The sequence below is a fragment of the Artibeus jamaicensis genome, unplaced genomic scaffold (genome assembly GCF_021234435.1).
Source record: "Artibeus jamaicensis isolate MK-2021 breed Jamaican fruit bat unplaced genomic scaffold, CSHL_Jam_final contig_464, whole genome shotgun sequence".
Lineage (NCBI taxonomy): Eukaryota > Metazoa > Chordata > Mammalia > Chiroptera > Phyllostomidae > Artibeus > Artibeus jamaicensis.
In genome coordinates this window covers 13166683-13187768 of record NW_026521842.1, presented here as the reverse complement: position 1 = coordinate 13187768, position 21086 = coordinate 13166683, and the positions used below count along the sequence as shown (strand labels likewise).

At 50.2% G+C, this 21086-nt stretch overlaps 1 protein-coding gene across 2 annotated transcripts in view; it reads left to right on the top strand.

The window, feature by feature from the left end:
• Nucleotides 1–21086, top strand: part of ZNRF1 (zinc and ring finger 1) — an 88044-nt gene that overhangs the window by 64732 nt on the left and 2226 nt on the right. For both annotated transcript variants that reach the window (XM_037144764.2, XM_037144765.2), the window contains exons 2-3: nt 9275–9370; nt 19408–19513. In XM_037144764.2, coding sequence (XP_037000659.1) covers nt 9275–9370; nt 19408–19513 — 202 coding nt within the window. The remainder of the gene's footprint in view (nt 1–9274; nt 9371–19407; nt 19514–21086) is intronic.

Here is a 21086-nt window from a genome sequence, read left to right as displayed (position 1 = left end):
TTAGGTGTCCAAACCCAAAGTGATCTGCAGATTCAGTGCCATCCCTATCAAAATTCCAGTGACATTTTTCACAGAAAAAAACAAGTTTAAAATTCATGTGGAACTGCAGTATCCAGGGCAGGCCAAGAGTAGGGGTCTCTTCTCATTGTTGTCACTTGGGAATCCAAGTTTAGGAATAGCCAAAGCATCTTGAAAAAGAAGCATAAAGCTGGAAGCATCATACACCTGAATTCAAACTGCGTTACAAAACTATTGTAATCAGAACAGTAGGGTAGCGGCATAAAAGCAGACACACAGACCAATGGAACAGAATAGAGTGTCCAGAAAAAAAACATACACGGTCAGTTAGTTTTTGCAAAGGTACCAAGAATGCACAATGCGGAAAGGATAATCTCTCAAATAAATGGTATTAGGAAAACTGGATATCTACATACAAAAGAGTGAAATCAGACCCCCTAGTTTACACCTTACACAAAATCAGTTCGCAATGGATTAAAGACTTGAGCATAAAACCTGAAACCGTAAAATCCTGTATTATATCATTGAAGTTTACAGAGACGTTAAGCATTCTGACCGCCCCCCAAAAAGGGTAACTTTGTGAGCTGATGAATATGTTAATGAACTTGATTGTGGGAATTCTTTCACAACTTATACCTATATCAAGTCATCATGTTGTGCACTTTATAATTTTATGTGTCAGTGTTACCTTAATAAAGCTGAAGAGGAAAAAAAACGAATTCTGAAGTTAGACAAGATACTCATTCAGCTGCCAGAATAGAAGAAGGGTACTGGGCATTAGACAGTCAGGGAACCCACGGTTGCCTGCTGCCGTAATGCTCACACTTACTGTGCCTAGGGGCTTGGCCCTTGCTGTTCTTCTAGCACACCAAGGTGTCTGCACACCCTGCCCTGCTTCAGGGGGCCGCCCCTACCACACACACGTATCTCCCTTCTTGGCACTTTCCAGTGTTTTATTATAGAAATTTCAAACATACAAAAATGTTGAAAGAAGTTTAACGAATGAATCTTATTTTCGAAGCATTTCATTTTTAATGCAGACATTAGTACACCTCCCTCTAAATGCTTCATCATGTTTATCATTAACTGCCATCTAGCATTTGTTTAAACTTTTCTCTGATTGAGGTACAATTTACAATCAGTGAATTCTCAAGTCTTAACAGTACATTCATTGAATTTTGACAACTGCATACATATGTGAAGCCAAAATCCTCCCGTGATACAGAACATTTTCATCCCCCCAGGAAGTTTTCTCATCCCTTTTTCAGTCAATCTCTGCCATTGTCTGTTTTTTCCCACTATAGATCAGATTTCCCTGTTCTAGAACTTCATATAATTGGAATCATAAAATGTGCTTTCTTTCTTTCTTTTTTTTTAGATTTTGTTGATTTATTTTCAGAGAGAAGGGAAGGGAGGGAGAAAAAGAGAGAGAGAGGGAGAAAAATCAATTGGTTGCCTCTCGCATGCCTCCAACTGGGAACCTGGCCTGCAACCCCGGCATGTGCCTAATTGGGAATAGAACTGGCGACCCTTTGGTTCACAGGGCAGCACTCAGCCCACAGAACCACACCAGCCAGGGCCATCTGTGCTCTTTTGTGTCCTTCACCAACATGTTCTTTAGTATTTATCAGTGTTGTTGCACATATCAGTAGTTTGTTGCTTTTAATTGCTAAGTAGTGCTTGCGCTCTTGATTATGCCAGTTTGTTTATCCATTCTGTTGAAGGACAGTTGGGTTGTTCCAGTTTTTGCCTGTTATGAATAAAGCTGTGATGGACATCTTTATGCTTGTCTATTTGTAGGCACATGTTTTCATTTCTTTGGGGTAAATATTTAGATGAGGAACTGCTTGGGTTAGGCTGGATGTATGTTTCATTTTATAAGAAATTACTAGATCTTTTCCCAAAGCGATTGTACCATTTTTTACTCCCTCCAAAAAAAAATGAAAGTTTCAGTCGCTCCACATTTTCACCAACATTTAATGCTGTCTTAAATTCTTATTATTTGGCATTTTAATAAACAGATATATTAGGGTTCTCAAGAGAAACAAAATTGTGGTGTGTTTGTGTGTGTGGAGAGAGAGAGAGAGATTATTTATTATAAGGAATTGGCTTGTGCAGTCAAGGAAGCCGAGAAGTCCCGTAATCTGCTGGAAAACCCAGGACGGCCCATTGCCTTTAGTTTGAGTCCAAGTCTGAAGCTTGAGAACCAGGAGAGTTGATGGTGTAAGTGCCAGTCCAAGGGCTGGAGAAGACCAGTGACCCAGCGCAAGTGGGCACAGAGCCCCAAATCTCTGTTCCTCCTTTTTATTCTATTCAAGTCTTCAACAGATTGGATGACGCTTCCCCACTCTGTGCCCTCCCCAATCTGCTTTACACAGTCTACCAATTCACATATTAATCTCCTACAGCAACACCCACAAAACACACCCAGGAATAATGTTCAGTCAAATATCTGCGCACCCCGTGGCCCAGTCAAGTCGATGCATCAAGTTCACTCACAGTAGATAGGTTAAGAAAAATACCCACGTGTGAGGGGAACCCTCAAACTGGAATTTGTTTATAAAAGATTATGTATTCTTACATGTTTAAACTTCAGGCGCCTTCAGAGTACTCTCCATTCGATGCAATACACCTACTGAGACGTTTTTCCCACTGGTCAGAACAGTTTTTGAACTCACTGATGTTGATGCCTCTTAGTGCTTCTGCCGTTTTTTGTTTCACCTCTTCCACATCAGCAAAATGTTTCCCTTTGAGGACTTTTTTCATCCAAGGAAACAACAACAACAAAAAAAACCTTGCCTGTGGTGAGATCAGGTGAACAGAAAGGACAGGGCATGGAGGTCATGCCATTTTTGGTCAAAACCTGCTGAACACTCAGTGTGGTGTGGGTGTTCACTTGTAAATCACCCATCATGACCTGGGCAAACACGCTGAAAGGGTCTTCAGGGAAAATTACTGAAGCTGAACCTAGCCTATCACAACAACGCCTGCTGGTGCACTGATACAGATGGGTTCCTAGAACACTCACCTAGCAGGGGAAGCCAGTACTACAAGGGGCCTGCCCTCCAGAAGATGATTCCTGTTTTTTGAGGGGGTGTTCTCCTCTCCCTCCCTCTCTCTCTCTCTCTCTCTCTCTCACACACACACACACACACACACACACACACACACACTAATATAGTAAATTGCTTTTAATCGCCAGTGTGGCTTACTTCTAATGTCTGCTTATGAGCGTGTTCTTGGTTCCTGGGAAACAGGTGAGCCCCAGGCCCTAGAACAGAAGTCTGGAGGCCGAGTCCAGGAAAGCAGAAGTCAGAACTCCTGGGCCTTTCCCTAGTCCAGAATATTACCCAGGAGAGACTAGCCCACGCCTCAGGCTGCAGTGGTTCCCGGTTATATCTTAGGGAGGAAGGGGTAGGGGAGGAGAATGTGATTCCTTTAGCCTCTTCTCTTGGGATCGTATCTCTGTAGTAAAAAAAAAGTCGTCCTGAGTTACTTCTAGCTCTAATGTGTATAATAAATCCCACCAAATCAGGTGATTTAGTCGTGTCTCATTTTACAGACATTAAGCACCACCAGGATGTGAGAGGGAAAGATCCAGGCCGGAAATCAGGCACTGGACAGCAGGGACCCAGTGCTGGGGGTAGCGGTCTCTGAGCCCCTAGGTGGGAGGAGTCCACGGGCACCCCACCTCCCCGGGACAGGAGGGCCTGTCTGGATGTCATGGCTTCATTTTCCCTGGTTGCTTCTTTTGATTCTTCTCGGTTTAGGTGATCCCAGAGACAGGCAGAACTGGGGCAGCGTTAAAATAGCGCATCAGCATAGAAGGGAGGGTCAGGGAGGGAACTGGGGCAACATGCTGAGCACAGGTCCCGAGAAATCAGGTCTTAAAGGACAAGGTTGCAGTTTTGCAAAATGAGAAGTGTATGGTCCCCAGAGCACAAAAACTTTAATTTATTTCACAAGATAAATGTTGAAGAGTATTGGGCGTGTTGTAACTTGAGCCACTTGCTCCTGTGCTTCCTGTTACCTGTCGGATAGAAGGGCCTCTGTGAAGTCCAAGGGGCTCAGTCAGCCCGGCCCAGGAAGGTGCTTCATGCACATGACCCTGTGCGGGTTCCTGGGGTCACTGTTGGTTTTACCCACCAGGGGACTTACCCTTTGACCTGGCAGTAAAGATAGGTCAAGACTGCACTGCGTGGCAAGTGCAGGCTTGTCTCTCGGGAGCTCTGTTCCCTGGTCTCTGGTCCAGCCGAGGATTCTCCACTTGGCCAGAACACAGTTGAAAGACAAGAAGCAGCTGGGTTCTGGCCGATCAAGCTGTCCTTGGCTCTTCTAGCTGTATAACCTTGAGCTAGGCTTTTGGTTCACTCCCTCCACTTCCTGCATGGAAAATAGTGAAGAAAGAGAGGAAGGTAACTGGGTGTACTTTCTTACTGTCTGTTCACCTGGCTTCCAGGGCGACAGGCAGGGTCTGGTCTCAGATGCCGTTACGGGGTGTCCTAGAGACTCCGCCTATCACTTTCTCAGGAAAATCGGGTGTCTCATACATTCTCCCTCGGTGTTGCTGAGGGTCTCGTGAAATGTAATATAATCATGTCATTTGGATGATGTTGCAGACCTTTGGTTTATCATTGTTTGCAGGGCTGATTTAATTTGATTTGGACTTTTTCCCTAAAATGGTATCAATTTCCTAAATATCCTAACCTTTGGATAGCTCCTAAAGATCACAGTATTTGCCATTCTGCGGGGTTGTTGGTGCTGACCCGGGACTGTCCAATACAAGGGAAGACTGGGGCAGGCGAGTGGTAGGACCCATCGTGGTTGCCAGCTGACCTTTCAGGAAAGAATGTGGGAAAGACATCAGTTTTTCCCCCTTAGCTCACCACAGTTTTCCATTTCCTTAACTTTTGCCTTTAAATTTCCATTTAAAAAGTGATTTCCAAACTCAGCATCTTACAAGCAGTGTTGTGGTCTCATGTGCCGAGTGAAAAGCAGGACTCCATCCTTCAGTACTAACGGAATCCCCAGGACAAAATTATTCATCGTTTCAGTTTATGGAATGACCCAGGGTCAGGGTACGTCAGGAGACGTCAGGGCAACATGGGAGGTTTGAGACTAGTGTTTCGTCACCCTCGTGTCTCTCACGTTCAGGTGGTTTCTGCTGTGTATCTTCTCGTCCGCTGGTCTCACAGCTTGGTGTGCGAGGTACGCACTGGGCGGCCAGACTTCCTGGGTGCTGCGTGTCAGCTGTGGCTCTGTGGCTGTTTGCCTTGGGCAGGTGACATACCTTGAGTCCTCTTCTGCAAAATAAAGTTACCCTTAGTATCCCCGTCATACTGTGTAAATGAGAAAACATGTACTGCCCAGTGGCTGCCCATAGTAGTGGCTCAATAAACATGCCCTGCTGTCATCAGTGGGTGCCGTAGAGGTTAAACAGTGACCACGGTTCCACATTGGCTGCGTGGAAAGGGCCATACAAGGTGTTCTGGAAGTTCAAAGGAAACAGAGGTAGGACTGGAAAGGATAGCCACTGCCTACTCCCAGCACACTTTTTCTTTTGTCTTTCAAAGATTTTATTTATTTTTAGAGAGAGGGGAAGGAAGGGAGAAAGAGAGGGAGAGAAGCATCAATTCATGAGGGAGATATCATCAGTTGCTGCTCACACGCCCCCAACCAGGAACCTGGCCCTCAACCCAGGCACGTGCCCTGACGGAGAATTGAACTAGCAACCTTTTGGTTTGCAGTCCGGCACTCAACACAGTGGGCCCCTAGCACAGTGTGCGTGGTGGTGGCCTGTGTGCCCGGTGCTCCATCACCCCCACCCTCTCAGTGCCAGGGCCTTCCTCCAGCCCTGCTGTTCCTTCCTCCTTGTCAGGTGCTCCCATGTGTGATGATGGGGGTTCCACATCCATTCGATTAGCTGCTTTTTAGCGTGCTTTCATGTTTCTTATCTCATTTGCTTCTGGCAGGAATAAAGTAAGTGACTATTTTTCAAATGAGGAAACTGAGGTCCCGGAGGGTAGATCATTGCCGAGGTCTTTGGGCCAGAAAACCCAGGATGTCTTGTCGTTCCCCACTTACATAATAGACCTTGAGTTCTGTCTTGAGCCATATCCCTCCCCCCAATCCAGAGGTCAGGTCGCGATCTCTTCCTGCTACAGTGGCACTCCCTCCAGAACCTCCTCTTCCTAAAATCCTGTTCTGAGCTGTGTTTTCCCAGCACCACCTAGCAGTTAACTCAGTTCTGAAACTGCCTGCCTGGAGATAGCATCACGTCCCACAGGTCAAGGGCTCAGCCCTGCAAGACTGCCTTCCACCACTTCAGATGGCAGCCACAAGTCCACCTTGTCACCTGTGCTTCCAACCAACTGCTTGTTAACCAGAGGTTCCCACCATCCCCTCCTCACTTTCACTGAATTTATTAGAGCAGCTTACAGATCTCAGAGAAACATTTCACTGCTGGGCTACCAGTTTATGATAAAGGGGTAGGACTAGCCAGGTGGGAGAGATGCACAGGGCTGGGTGTGGGGAAAGGGCCCAGGGGTACCACTCTCCCCGAATCTCTCCATGTTGACCAGCCTGGAGAACTGTCTGAACCCCGTCCCTTCCGATTTCTACGGAGCCTTCATTACACAGCCATGCTTCAATCATTGGCGATTGGTGGTTGAGTTCAGTCTCCAGCCCCTCTTCCCTCCCTAGTGGTTGGGGGCGGGGTGGAACTCGACGTCCCAATCTCTGATCCGCAGTGGGATCCCCTGGCAGCCAGCCCCTATCCTTAGTTTACTGAGAGACTTCCCAAAAGTCGCTTCATTCATATAAACTCTGGGGTGATTGAAAAAGGCTTGTTTATGACGTCACCTATGGCTCTGGAGCTATTTCAGGAACCGATGACAAAAATCCAAATGTTATTCATCTCAGGATGTTAGGAAATTCCAAGAGTTTTAGAAGCTCTGGGTCAGAAGTGGGACAAAGAGCAAGTATATATTTCTGATTATGAATCGTAGTATCACACTTGTGAACAACTGTCCTCTGATGGAAAGGACTTCAGATTGGGAGCTGAAAAATATGATTCTGGTCTCAGCCCCATTCCCTCAGTTTGACCCAATGGCCTCACTGGTTCTCTTTTTATCTGTGCAGTGAGGGACCTTTGAGTCTCAACTTGTTTTCTTCTAAGACATAAATGTACAGTGACTTTCCCTTTTAGATCTGGTTGGGTGGCTTACTTCCCAGCACCATAGCTGTAACTCGCCCCCTCTCCTTCACCCAGGGAATCAGGTTGGGATGCAGGAATTTGCCGAGGCTCCTACACTGATAACCACGAATCTGTGTAAGTTACCAGGAAAGTGAGGAAAGTGGGAGGTGGAAGGCTTTTTTATTAGTAACAAATCACTCTAACACCTCCCTGTGACTCAGCCGGGCAGACAGTGCTGACTTAGCAAGTTTTAAGTGGAAGCGTCCTGTAGTCACTTAAACTGTTGCAAAACTATGATATTTTTAGTCAGAAAAAAAGGTGAGCCAATCTCCGAAGAAAATGAGACAATCTTGTAATGGCTGGTCATTCTGTGGAAGGTATTTCATATAAGTATAGGTTTATTTGCAGGGCACAGGCATGAGGTTGGATGTGAGGACACCCTCCTTCTGCAAGACTCAGGTTTATTACTCACCTGTCCACCACACCTGTAGATTTCCAAACTGGATTAGGAAAGAATCCAGCCTGGCACATCTGAGGTCCAATTTTGCCAGGAAACTGGGCAGGGGTCCTTCCCACTGTGTTTCTTTTCAGTCTTCTGAAAAAGACTTCTAATAACAAAAAGACTTCTTTTTGTTATTAATGGATTCGTACCCACACAGAGATCAGAAAACCCAGCACTTTCTCAAAGCTTGGCCAGAGCCCTCAGGTTGATAGCGCTTCTCGGACTTTTCAGCTGAGATGCTTAGTTGCTAACGATCTTTGAGGAAGGTGTCAGGGGTACGAGTCTACGCCACAGATTCCAAAGCCCAGTCTGTCCGTGTTAAACCAGACCATGGACTTTCTGTTTGGTCCTATAGTTCACAGAGTTGTCACTGAAGAGAAGAGGGTTAGGAGAAGACTTTAAGCAAAGTGCTTGTGACCTGCATGGAATGTGGGAGTGAGCTGGCTTTCTGTCTCCACAGTGCCCACCGTCAGTGCCCAGGGCTTCCGGCGCAGCACGCGCCAGGCCAGGCCGCAGGGAGAGGGAAGACCCTGGTGCAGAGGAGGAGTGCTCTGCCCTGGAGCAGCGAGCAGTCAGTGCATACCCTCAGCCTTGTGTCTGTTTCATAAGAAATTGCTCATACGTGTCACCAGCATCCAAAGAAACTGCGCGTGGAATACTTTGGCTAAAAATTAACGGAAGAGCCAGATTTTCACAACAGTAACTCTTTAACAGAATCAGATCTTTTTGGGAGAATGGGAAAGAATCCATTTGAAAATAATTTCAATAAGAGTGAAATAGTGGAAATTGGAAATAGTTTATCTGCTTATCTTTACAAATTATTTATCAAAAATAAATCAAGGGACGTGTTTGCTCCGTGGAGTTCAGCTCAGATGAGTCCGCAATGAAATCTCCCACACTGATAGGATCCGATGAAACCCCTTGGCCAAGTAAGCAGTCCCACTCGGAAATGGAACCCCGTGTTCGCCTGGTGTTGTGACACAGCTGTTACCCTCAGTGGCATATGGCCAAGGCACGCGTGGCATTTGGGAACATTCTGGTGGGCCACCCCACTGCTCGCACACCATCCGAAGACAGCTGCCTTGGCCACAGGGGGAGGCGAAGGTGCTCCGAGTGAGGGATGGCAGCGCTGATGACAGCAGGGCTTGCTCCCGCGGGACGCCCCGCCAAGTGGTCTGAAGGCCGAGAGCGGAAGGGTGTCCGACGCTCTGCTGTTCAGATTATTCAGTGGCCTGCGTTCAATGCCTGCCTACTCCCAGTGCCCTCCTTGGGAAAGGACCCAGAAGAAAATAGAACTCCAGTCAGCTGTCAGCGACTTCTGATAAACTTCACGAGGGGCTGGGAGAGCACTAGGGAAAAAATGGGAGTTGGGAGCTGTAATAAAAGGACAAAATTTGGGGTGACTTGATGAAGGAGAAATCAAGTCTAGGATGTATCTAGGTGTGAATTCTCTGTGTCGACTCTGGCCCGTGTGGCTGTAGTCATTTAAGAGTGTCCACATTTGTAATGAGCATGCTTGGTTTGGAGAGGACATTTCATCCTGTTTTCCTCTTTTTCAGGTTTCAAGTGCCCCATTTGCTCCAAGTCTGTGGCTTCCGATGAGATGGAAATGCACTTTATAATGTGTCTGAGCAAACCTCGCCTCTCCTACAACGGTAAGGGCTTGGCCGGGAGCCTCTGAGTGAGGGTCTTCCCACCCTCACGTGGCCCTGGGCAGTGTTTGCACCCGCCTTCCGGCAGGAGTTCCTTAGTGGTGACAGGAGACCCGACTACTCAGGAAGTCTTGCTACACCAGTTGGAGAGGGAGAGTAATGGGGCAAGAAAGGAAGGCCCCAGGGGCCAGGTCCAAGGTACCAGGAAGTCTCTTGGGTCACTCAGTCCATCTGCCCTTTCGTCCAACCCCTTGGTTCCTCGGACCCCTGACTGGGTGTCACAGCTCCTGCCCATTCTCACACCTGACAGCAGAGGGTGTGCCACCTCTCCCTGGGGGACAGGGAGTTTGTGTCAGTGGTCGCAAGGAGTGCGTAAGCCCTGACTCCGCAGCAGGCTGGGTGCAGTATGTGGACACCCTTCAGGGAGCGAAATCACCAAGCTGAGCACTGAGTACACAGGGAGCGGGGAAGCAGGCCAGGGATTCCGCGAAGCCCGAGTCCCTGTAAGGTGGCACCTCTGGACAGTAGGAGTGTCCACATCTGTGTGTTGCACATGGGTAAGGATTTGGAGCCTGGCAGATCTGAGTTTGAAGCCTGCCTCTTGCACTTACTGACTGTTCTCCTAGACAAGTTGCTTAGTTAGCAGAGCCTTGGTTTTCTGGTCTACAAAATGGGGGTATTGGTATCTGTTCATAGGGTTTTTGTCATAATAAAGTAAGATAAATGTTACATGTACAGCCCTTCTGCACAGAGCCTGGTGCATGGTTGGTGCTTGGGAAGCCGCAGTGGCCCTGAAAGAGGCGAGACCGTCCTCGGCCTTTTGCAGAGCGGATTGGCTCCTCTCCAGTGCTGCGTGCCCTGTGCTGCTGGCAGCAGCCGGGTTTTCTGTTCTTACGTGCTCAGTCTGGTCTCCAAACCACGTCCATCAGAGAGCTGTGTCTTCTACAAGAACAGGCACTCGATCTAACAGGGTGCGCCCGACCCTGGCGCTGGTCCCACCTTCTGGGATTAACGTCACAGCAGTGCTTAGGAAGCAAGTTCTGTGATGTCTCAGAGAGTCTGAGGCCTGGATGGGAGGTGAGCCTGGGCTGCTCGGCCCCCATCCTGATGGTGAAAGTTTCCTGGGTGGCTTTTTACAGGCTCCTCCCCCGTCAGACCTCCATGTGCTCCTCCCCACACCCGGCATTAGCCTGGGGAGGCCTGGGGAGGCCAGATTTTTCCTGCGAAACGGACCTGGCAACTCTGATCCACTCGCTTCTCCTGAAAACACATCCTACTGTTGTCTCATCTCTTGTTTACTTGCTCAGCCAAAAGACTCTGGGTGCGTGTCGGTGGGCTGGTCACCTCCCGTCTCAGCTGCACGCGGTCTGGTAGCCTTCGCTCAGCGGGGAGTGCCCGCCGAAGGGAGGACTGCGGCCCTGCCTCCAGCCCCAGCGTATCTCTCCCTTCGTGGCCTCTTGATGTCTGGGAGGCCCTCTTCTCCCCTGGGGACAGCCTCTCCCTGTCCGAATCTGTTGTCGTGAGCGAGCTGGACTTCCTGGTAGCCTAGTCAGTGTGCGTCCGTTGGAGACTGCTCCAGCCTGTCTTTGTTCCGCTCCTTGTCTCTGCCTGGGACCGCGGACAGAGAGGAGTCTTCTCCCCAACCACGGCCTCATAAACTGGTCCGCTGCTTTCCCACGGTGTGCAGCACCCTCATGAAGACCGCTTTTTGTCCCAGGGGCTGCGGAGTGAGATCTCTGTAGACACTGCCTATGTCATCGGAACACAAAACAGCCTCAGAGTGGGCTCACCCAAGAGGCCTGGGCTCTCGGTGTCATCAGGGAGGACTTTGCAAGGGCAGCTGTGGAGGACAAAGTGCCCTTGAGGCCTCCTGAGAACAGAGTCCCCACTGGCCCCGTCCAGGGAATGGGGAGGGGCTCAGGCTCTGTCCCAGAGAGCTGCCTGGCGCCGCCCACAGGTCTCCGCCTGCCCACGCCCATGGGGGAGGGTCCTCCTTTCCTTTTACTGTCACCTCCTAGGAGAGCAGGCTTGGCGGCCCAGGCTGAGCACAGGTCACCTGCACTCAGAGGGAGAGTCCCCTTAGAGGACAAGGAGGTTGGCCAGGCATCCTGAGACATTATTGTGCCTATTCTCATTCTGGTCCCATTTTTTTACTCTGTGAAAAGCCACCTCCTTAGGGTGTGTGTGTGTGTGTGTGTGTGTGTGTGTGTGTGTGTGTGAACTAGAGACTAAACCCAAGGATCTCCTTTGCCACCAAAAGCAAAAAGAGAGCATGCTGCCTGGGTCCTGTCTGTGGGATTTGTCAGAAGGTGGCGGAGGTGCTTCAGAAACAGTGGTCTGGCCCCTTTGCGTACAGTTAATGCGAAAAGGAGGCCTGCAGCTGGACTCCTCACACCGCTTTCTTTTCTGGAGACTCCCAGACCTTCCGGGTGAGAAGGCGGCAGCCACTGGGGCTTGTGTGTGGCGAAGTCTTCAGGGCCGGCCTGGGTCCTGCACCTGCTCGGGTGAAGCACAGGCCGTTCAGGGGCCGAGGGCCAGAGCCCCTTGTCAGCACCTCTCGGTGCTCATTTCCGTTTTGTCAGTAACATACTTCACCCACGATTTCTTATCATCCCAACCTCCTTGCTTCACTTTATCTTTTGTAGTTTAAGAAAAAAATTGTGAAGGAAAAGAGTCTGTGAAATATAGAGCTCTTAGAATCTTTCTGGAAGGGGCAGGACGAGGCTTTCCCGGCAGGTGGGAAAAGAAGTGCTGGTTTCTTAGGAAGGTTCCCTAGAACTCCTGGTTACCCCCCTGGAGATTCACACTCACACACACACACACACACACACTTTCTGTAATTGCTGGCACCAGTTGGGGGATTTTTTAGAGAACCTACGGTGGTTATGTAAGATGAAATTTAGTTAACCACCAAAGGAAAAGAAGTAGAAACCTCCTGAATGAGACAGGATAGAAAGTAGTATTTTTCTTATTATAAGGGTTGGCCTCAGCCTGGGTTGGAAGGCCTCCAGTAGCCGTCTGCCAGCTTTAAAAGAAACAAACCACACACACACTGAGACACTTAGGGAAGGCAAGACTGGTTCAACTGGTTTGTCCAGAGCGTGAGAGAAGTGTGCGGACCAGTAGCCTGTGCTCCTGGGACAGGTGTGAACCCTGGCGGGGGGGGGGGGTGCCAGACCCTAGAGCACTGGGTGTCACATCCCTCCTGTCCTCTACCAGCAGGGCTCTGGAGCCCAGACTCCTAGGGGATACGGAGGGAGTTGGAGGGACCCATTTTTGTGGGTAAATGTGGTCAGCTCAAATGGGCCTTCTAATTTTCCTCCCTTTCCAACATCTGTTTGTGGTTCTGAGACTGGGGAACTCAAGAATATGCACTCAAATTTTGACCAACAAGTTGCTCAGCTGGCAGAGTGAGCCTCGAGATAGGGGACCTGATTTTGCTGTGAACAGAAGAGGCGAATATAGGGGAGGGGAAGGGCCTAACAAATGACCGACTGCCCCTGAAAGCATAGGGAGCCCAGGTCCCCGGACCAGTCAGAGCCTCTGACCCTGGGAAATCCCCGTGTGGGCAGGCTCCTTTCCTATCGTGTTAGGAGAGCCTGGTGGTGCTCAGGGCGGCTTCAGAAGATTCTCTCTTCTCAGCTTTCTCTGGAGGCACAGACCCCAGGCCCTGCTTCTTCAAGGTGCTTACTGCCCTCCCCTCCTGTCTGCCAGAGGTCATTGTCCCCAACTTCAAGGCTCTTGAAATGCTGAATGTTGCACAAGGTTTAAAGGATGGGGAACGTGGTTCCCCTAAAAGCAAGAATGCCTGCTGCTGGTTTACCCGCAGCCGAGCTAGCAGATGTGGGGAACTGGTGTTTATTTGGCCTGTGTCTACTACGACCCTGTATTTGGGGTGGAAATGCCTTTTCTTGGCTCTGGAGGAGCCAGGAACTGTTGTTAGACACTGTAGCAACTGCGGAGTCTGGCTGCAGAGGTGTCTGTCCTGGTGTCCCTCCTATAGGAGGGAGGGGAGGAGGGCACTCCCAGCAGCTGCTGATTGGCAGGCCAGGCTGCTGGGTGAATGAGGAGTGGATGGGAGGGAAGGAGGCTGAAGGAGAGGGCGGAATGGGGTAGCTATGGGGGGCCTCTGTAATTGCAGCCCTCTGGGCCTGAGTTTTACTGGCTCACTCCTCTGGGCCGTCATCAGAGCAGCCACTCACCAAGCCAAAGCAATTGAGTCACACCTCACTATCCTGGAGTGCTGGGTAGGGAAACTCTCTGCTTACAGAAATCCCCCTTTGCCTAGGGATTTTGCGGGAATGGAGCTGGCAAGTCCTGGTGTTTGGGGCACTGCCCTCTCCTGCCTTCCTGTAGACCAGGCCAGTACCTCAGCACGACCAGGCTCCTCTGCATCTGGGCTGGAAATGAGGCCAAGGGAGTGGAGTCTGTGTCTCCCAAGTCATCTGCTGGGGGTTTTCCCTCTGGCCCCCACCTCCCTTCCTACCAGGGAGGGTTTTGCTGCCATCAGGCACAAGGGAAATGTAGTATGTACAGTCCCACGCTTAGCTACTGGTTGTGAGCTGCACGCTGTCAGCCTTCCCTCCTGGCTGCTGGCAGAAATGTACCCTCTCCTTGCCACCAGCATCTCTGGGGGGGGGTCCCAATTTTGGTCTAGAGAACTTTGCCCGCCACTCTGGTTTGGTTTTCTGGTCTGGTTGGAGGAACAGGCATTGGCACCATTTTATATCAGCCCAACCTGGCAAAACACTTCCAGACGCCCCCTTAGCTGGGCACATAGGCCTCCCTGAGGACATCGGGATGCTCGGAAGGGGTCTGGGCGGCAGAAAGCACCGCTTTGTTCCTGTGTTCTCATCAACGAGCACTGGTGGAGCCCCCTCCTCTGGGGACCTAGGGGTGCTGAGAGACTGAGTCCGTCTGCAAAGTGGCCTCAACCCGTGACAGGCCCAGCAGCCTTGGCTTTGTGCCCCGAGGCCCTCCCACAGCAGGTCCCACCTGAGAGTGTGGGACTCCTGTAGGAACTGGCTGACGGCCAGGCATCAGCTGTTTCCTCTGCCCTGCCAGGCTCCCAGAGATGTCTGGGGGCTGCTGATTTCCAGGGCCCCAGGGATGGGCAGCTCTACTCGACCCACTCAGGCAAGTTCCTGCCTCCCACCTGGCGCTGCACTCGGTGCGAGCACTGCCGGCCTCCCTCTGTGGTTGGGTTCCAGGCCCCATCCCAGGGGCCTCAGGCTCCTTTGGGTCATTTGGGTTAACAGACCGCAAATGACCACAGATTGTCCGGTGACCAAGAAGCTGAGAGTGACTTCTCTCCGGTCTCCGTGTGGGTGACTCATGTGCGTGGGAACTGACGTACTGAATCCGCTTTATCTTGGGCTTTTTCCTCGGAGTTCCTGGTGAGGGGCTTTGAGTCACCATAGTCTTCTAGGCCACGAAGAATCCTCATTTTATTGGCCCCAAATGTTTCTCTCTCCACCCAGGTAATCAGAGGGCGCAGAGAAATAGCCCCAGAGGACATCAGTTAGAGGGCCCCGGGCCTGCACAGGGTTCCTGAGCCCTCTGCCTTAGGCAAGGTGTCTGGTTTCTGCATCTTCGTTGATAAAGTAGAAACATTGCCCTGTGCCCTGCCGAGCGCCTAAGGTCGTGAGGCTCACGTGAACTCACATGCACAAAATCTTAGTGTGTTTCATGGACAGCGTTCACGAACAGTTACAGTCTTAGTTGTGGAGAACTGATCCTGTTTCAAGCTTTCCTTTCTTCCCATCCTTAACCCTGCTCTCTTGTTTTTTCTCCTGTGGCTTTGAGACCTTGTGGGTAACCTTAGCTTAACTTCACCTCTTCACTGGCCTTTTAGATATTAATTAAGGTTCGTATTCTGCCTCCTTTGTATTTCAGACTAAACTTTCTTCCCAGACGATTGCTTTATGTCACATCTATGACCTGTCACCTACATCTCTCTTCTAAACCCCAGATGGAGACTTGAACAGACTCCTAGAAACTTCCATTAGCGAGTCCCAGTGGAGATGCCCGACCGGCGCCTCCCACCCAGCTCTGAAGTCATCGTTTCCTTCCCTTGCTTCTCTTCCTCCTCCTGCATTTCCTCTCTTGGTGACAAGTGCCTGTCATTTGCCCAGCTGCCCTCCTAAGCGCACCCTCCCTCCCTCCCTTCCCCCATTGCCAGTGCAGGCCGGAGCTCACCTGCCCTGCATTAATGTGCTGGCCTCCAGAATGGGCTCCCGTCCATGGGCTCTTCCAGCCCCCGCCCCAGCAGTTTCTGGGGACCTGGTGTGATCAGAGTGGGTCTCTGGGGCCTGTCAGTGAACCAGCTAAAACCCAAGGACTTGGGTTTGGTCTCAGGCTCCCAGCCCCCACGGCCCTAGACATCTGCAAATCTCCTGCTGTTCCCAGGTGCACAGAATGGTTCCCTTTGCCTGGTATATCCTTCCCTGAACAGTCCCCGTCCTGACTAGGCATCTTTCGTACCTCTCATAGCTGAGCCTATACACAGTATAAGACTTCCTAGAAATTCCTGTTCCGTTCAGTTTCATTTTCTTGTTCAGCCTCTCCTGCTAGACTGTGAGCTTCTTGCATCCTGAGTTGGTGGTTTATTCACTGAGTCACCAGGGCCCAGAATGTCACAGAAATGTAGTGAAGGACTGCTGACTTAGCCGTGGTGTCCTTCCTGCTCTGCTTGGCTTTTCTGGTCACGACTTTGCTGGGGCCCATGGTGTGCAGCAGCTTCCTCCCATTCATTCTTTTTGGTGTGAGGGTGGGAGGCCTCTTTTTCTTTTTTTTTTTTTTTTTAATTGAGTTTTACAATTTAGTAGCATTTATAACATTCACAGTGTCATACAACTACCATGTCTATCTAGTTACAAACATTTTCATCGCCCCAAAAAAAAGCTTCTCACATGATTTTACTCATATGTGGTAGTTGAGATAGTCGACCCCGTAGAATGAGGGGCAGCATGATGGTGGATGGAGGCTGAGGGGAGAGGGAAATGGGAGTTGCTCCTCAGCAGGTATAAAGTGTCGGTTACGCAAGATGAGTAAGTTCTAGAGGTGTTGTACAACATCGTGCCTGTAGTTAATTAAGACTGTACTGTGAACTTAAGAATTTGTTAAGAAAGCAGATCTCATATCAGGTGTTCTTAACACAAAAAGAAAAAACTCTGGACTTCCGGCCAAGATGGAGGTATAGGTGGAAACATTGTGCCTCCTTGCACAACCAAGTTTAAAGACAACAAAGTTTTAGTAACAAAAACGCAACCAAAACAGACAGAAAATTGAACTGTATGGAAGTCCGACGACAATTCATCCAGGCCAGTGGAGAGGGGTCCGGCAGGAAAAGGCAATGGCTGGCAGACCCCAGGCACAGGGAGGAAACCAGCAGATCCAGTAGGCACGCAAGGCCACTGGCTGACCACAGACACACATTTGCACGCAGATAAACCAGGCGAAAACGGGCAGCAAGACAGACCACGCAACCCAGGGCCCCAGTGGTGGGAAATAAAGCCTAAAAGCACTGATCGAAAACACTGGTGGGGGTTGAGGTGTAGGGAGTTGCTCCCAGCCCCACAGGAGAGTTCATGGGAGAGACCCACAGGGTCCTAGAATGTACACAAGCTCACCCACCCAGGAACCAGCACCAGAAGGGCCCAGTTTGCTTGTGGGAAGCAGCAGAGGGGACTGAAATCCAAGAGAGAGTGGAGCAAGCACCATTGTTTCCCCTCTGACCCCGCTCCCACATACAGTGTTACAACCCAGTGACTGAATTGCCCCGTCCTGGTGAACACCTAGGGCTCCACCCCTCACTTACCTAACTGGCAGAACCAGACCAAAAAAGGAAGGAAAAAAAAAAGGCTCAGTGGAAGAATAAATCAAAGCCCCAGAGCCAGTAGTTTTAAGTGACCAAGAGATGGCCAATCTATCAAATATACAGTTCAAAGCACTGTGATCACCAGGATGCTCACAGAACTGGTTGATTTGGGTCGCAAATTAGATGAAAAAATGAGGGTCACACTAAGGAAAACGCACAGGGAACCAATAGTGATGGGAAGGAAACTGAGACTCAGATCAATGGAGTGGACCAGAAGGAAGAATATAAACAACCAAACAGAAAAGAATGAAGAAGCAAGAATTCAAAAATATGAGGAGAGGCTTAGGAACCTCCAGGACATCTTTAAACGTTCCAACATCCGAATTATAGGGGTACCAGAAGGGGAAGAGGAACAGCAACAAGTGGGAAACTTATTTGAACAAATAATAAAGGAGAACTTCCCCAATCTGGCAAAGGAAATAGCTTCCAGGAAATCCAGGAAGCTCAGAGAGTCCCAAAGAAGTTGGACCCAAGAAGGAACACACCAAGGCACATCATCATTACCTTAGCCAAGATTAAAATGGAGAGAATCCTAGAAGCAGCAAGAGATAAGGGCACAGTCACCTGCAAAGGAGTTCCCATCAGACTGTCAGCTGATTTCTCCAAAGAGACCTTACAGGCAAGAAGGGGCTGGAAAGAAGTATTCCAAGTCATGAAATCCAAAGACCTACAACCAAGATTGTTCTATCCAGCAAAACTTTCATTTAGAATGGAAGGGCAGATAAATTTGAAAGTACTTCTCAGATAAGGTCAAATTCAAGTTCATCGTCACCAAGCCCTTATTATATGAAATGTTAAAGGGACTTATCTAAGAAAAAGAAGATAAGAAATATGAACAGTGAAAGGACAGCAAACTCACAGTTATTAACAACCACACCTAAAACAAAAGCAAACTAAGTGGACAGCTAGATCAGGTGCAGAGCCACAGAAATGGAGATTATATGAAGGGTTAGCAACAGGGGAGTGGGAGGAAGAGTGGGGGAGAAGGTACAGAGAATAAGTAGCATAGACGTGGAGGGCAAGAGTAGTGTGGGAAATGTAGAAGCTAAAGAACTTATGACACATGGACATGAACTGAAGGGGGAATGTGGGTGGGAGGGGTGTGCAGGGTGGAGGGGAATGAAGGGGGAAAATGGGAAAACTGTAATGGCATAATCAATAAAATATATTATTTAAAAAGAAAACCTCTTACCATTGAATAGTCACTCCTCGCTCCCTCCTGCCCGCGGCCCTGATCTACACTTTATCTCTATGCATTTGCCTATTTTAGACATTTCTGGTCATGGAATCATTATAATAGGTGGTCTTTTGTGTTCAGCTTCTTTCACCTAGCGTAATGTTTTTGAGGTTCCTTCTTACTGTAGCATATGTTGGTTCTTTGTTCCTTTTCATGGTTGAGTAATATTCCCTCGCATGGGCATACTGTTTTTAAAAAGATCATTCATTCATTTATTCATTCATTTAATTTTTAGGCAGAGAGGAAGGGAGGGAGAAAGAGGGAGAGCAATATCAATGTATGGTTACCTCTCATGCGCCCCCCACTGAGGACCTGGCCTGCAACCCAGGCATGTGCCCTAACTGGGAATCGAACCAGTTACTGGCACTCAATCGACTGAGCCACCAGCCAGGGGACCACTTTTGTTTATCAATTCATTAGTTGGTGGACATTTGTTTCCCCTTTTGGCTATTGTGAATAGTGCTGCTGTTGACATGCGTGTGCAAGTGTTTGCGAGAGCACCTGTTCCTTCCATTCATTCTTACCTTGTACTGCGGGTCTACTCTCGCTGTCACCATGTGTTTCCAAACCAGAAATCAGCGTACTTGGTCTGTGTGTGTGCAAGGGGAGAGTCTCTTCGGAAAACGGTTTGTCTCCTGCTGCCTCTGCTACACATCTGTCCCTCCGCAAGCCCTCTAACTTTGCCCTGGGTGACTTATTAGTGATTAACTCCCTTTTGTCTTTGCATAATTGTCAGTGTGATATGCATGTCTTGTGCCTGCAGTGAGGGCCTTCGGGTTCAGCTCCATCTTGGGCTTCTGTGTCCCTGACAGTGCCCTGCACACTTTGAGTGACCCAGGCAGTCCCAGCCAGTTCCAGACCCGTGCTTGCTTTGTGCCACCTGTCTACTGCTGACGGACCCTCTCCCCTGTGCCCCCTTTGCAGATGACGTGCTGACTAAAGACGCGGGTGAGTGTGTGATCTGCCTGGAGGAGCTGCTTCAGGGGGACACGATAGCCAGGCTGCCCTGCCTGTGCATTTATCACAAAAGGTACGAGAGGACGGCAGGGCCACGCAGCCACATCCCAGCTCCCAGAGGGCCCCTTCCTTCTCCATGGGCAGGGGAGACTGGCAAACCCTCATCACTAGCCATTCTGTCTCCTTTGGTTGTGGGACAACTCCCCACTCTCCCTGGGACGTGAGTGGGGTTGAGGCAGAGGCCAGCAGCCGTGCTGAGTACAGGGCTGAGCCGAATTGCCGGAGGTTTTGCTCTGAGTTGATGGCCCATGAGGATGGTGGGCGATGATGGGGGGCCCTGTTGAGTTCCACAGATTGGAGGCACTTAGGATCCCACAGAGCCAAAGTTTCCCTTCTTTGGCAGGTTTATTCTTCATCCATGTCCCCAAGCCTTTTTTTCCTCTGTGGACTCTGCTGCTCCACGGTGTGAGGCCCCTCATTTGTGTGAGAGAGCAGCAGGGAGGGGCGAGCTTGCTGCCCCTGTGTACGCCCCCTTCTCCTCAGAGAGCCAGGAGGCAGGGACTGCCGCTGCACACTGCAGCTGCTGTGATTAGCAGGGCCGGGGTTTGTCCTCAGGCTCCAGCAGGGGCCTCGTTCTTGTTTCCAACTGGAAAGAAGACACCTCCCTACCCAGGAAGGGAGGGCGCTCTGTGCTGCCTGTGGCTGCCACCTGCGCTTGGCTCCTGGAGCCTCAGCTTCATTCTGACACACGGGCTTTTCCGAAGCCTGACTCACAGAGCCACTGGCCACAGGCAGCCATGGTACCCGGCATGCAGATGTAGCGAAGGCAGGGGAGGCTCCAGGTTGGCCTGGAGGAGGGGCCTGGGTCCAGGCCAGGCACCGACCAGAACCAGAAGAAGGGAATCTTTGTCTCTGGGGAGAATTTTGCCTATCTCGGTCCTGTCTTTAAAAGTACCCAGATGTTGGTTTACAAATCAGAAAGCTCTCTTGGTGCAGTCGCCGTTCCCTTTCTGATCCAGACAGCTCTTTCTGTAAACACCGGAGACCAGGGTCTCACTGTCAGCCTGCTGTCTGGCTGTGCTTGGCAGTGTCACGAAGCCAGAGGGCTGTCCTTCTCTGGGAACAGCTCGGAGTTGGCTGCCAAGCACAGCCAACGGAACCAGCTGGGTTGGGGGTCCCCTAAGAAGTCACTACCTGGGGAGTGACCCTCAAAGCTGCTCCTTTGACCCAAGAGAGGGCTCTCTCAGGTCCCCAGAGTCAGATTAAAGGGCAGCCTTTAGGTCTAGGTCCCACTTCTTGCCCTTCAAATCTTAGGACTAGCCCCTAGGAGCTGTGGCCATCCTCCTGGGCTTTGTGCAGGTGAGGTCTTGATCCTTCTCAGGGCCACACACACCCGGCCCTGTGCAAACTCCTCCCCCCCCCCCCCAGCATCCAGACCCACCCCATCTGTGCCCACCATACCCGATTGGCTGCCTGGGCTGAGCCAAGATCAACCTTGGTGTTTTGCCTTCTTCCTGCTTCAGAAAGTGGGTATCTGGGGACACGCTCGTTCTCCCCTGGGGTCCTCACAGGCGAGACTTAGGACACCCCTGCTCAGACACCTGACCCCTGGAGCGAGTTCCCTGAGGAGTCCCAGTCAGCAGTAA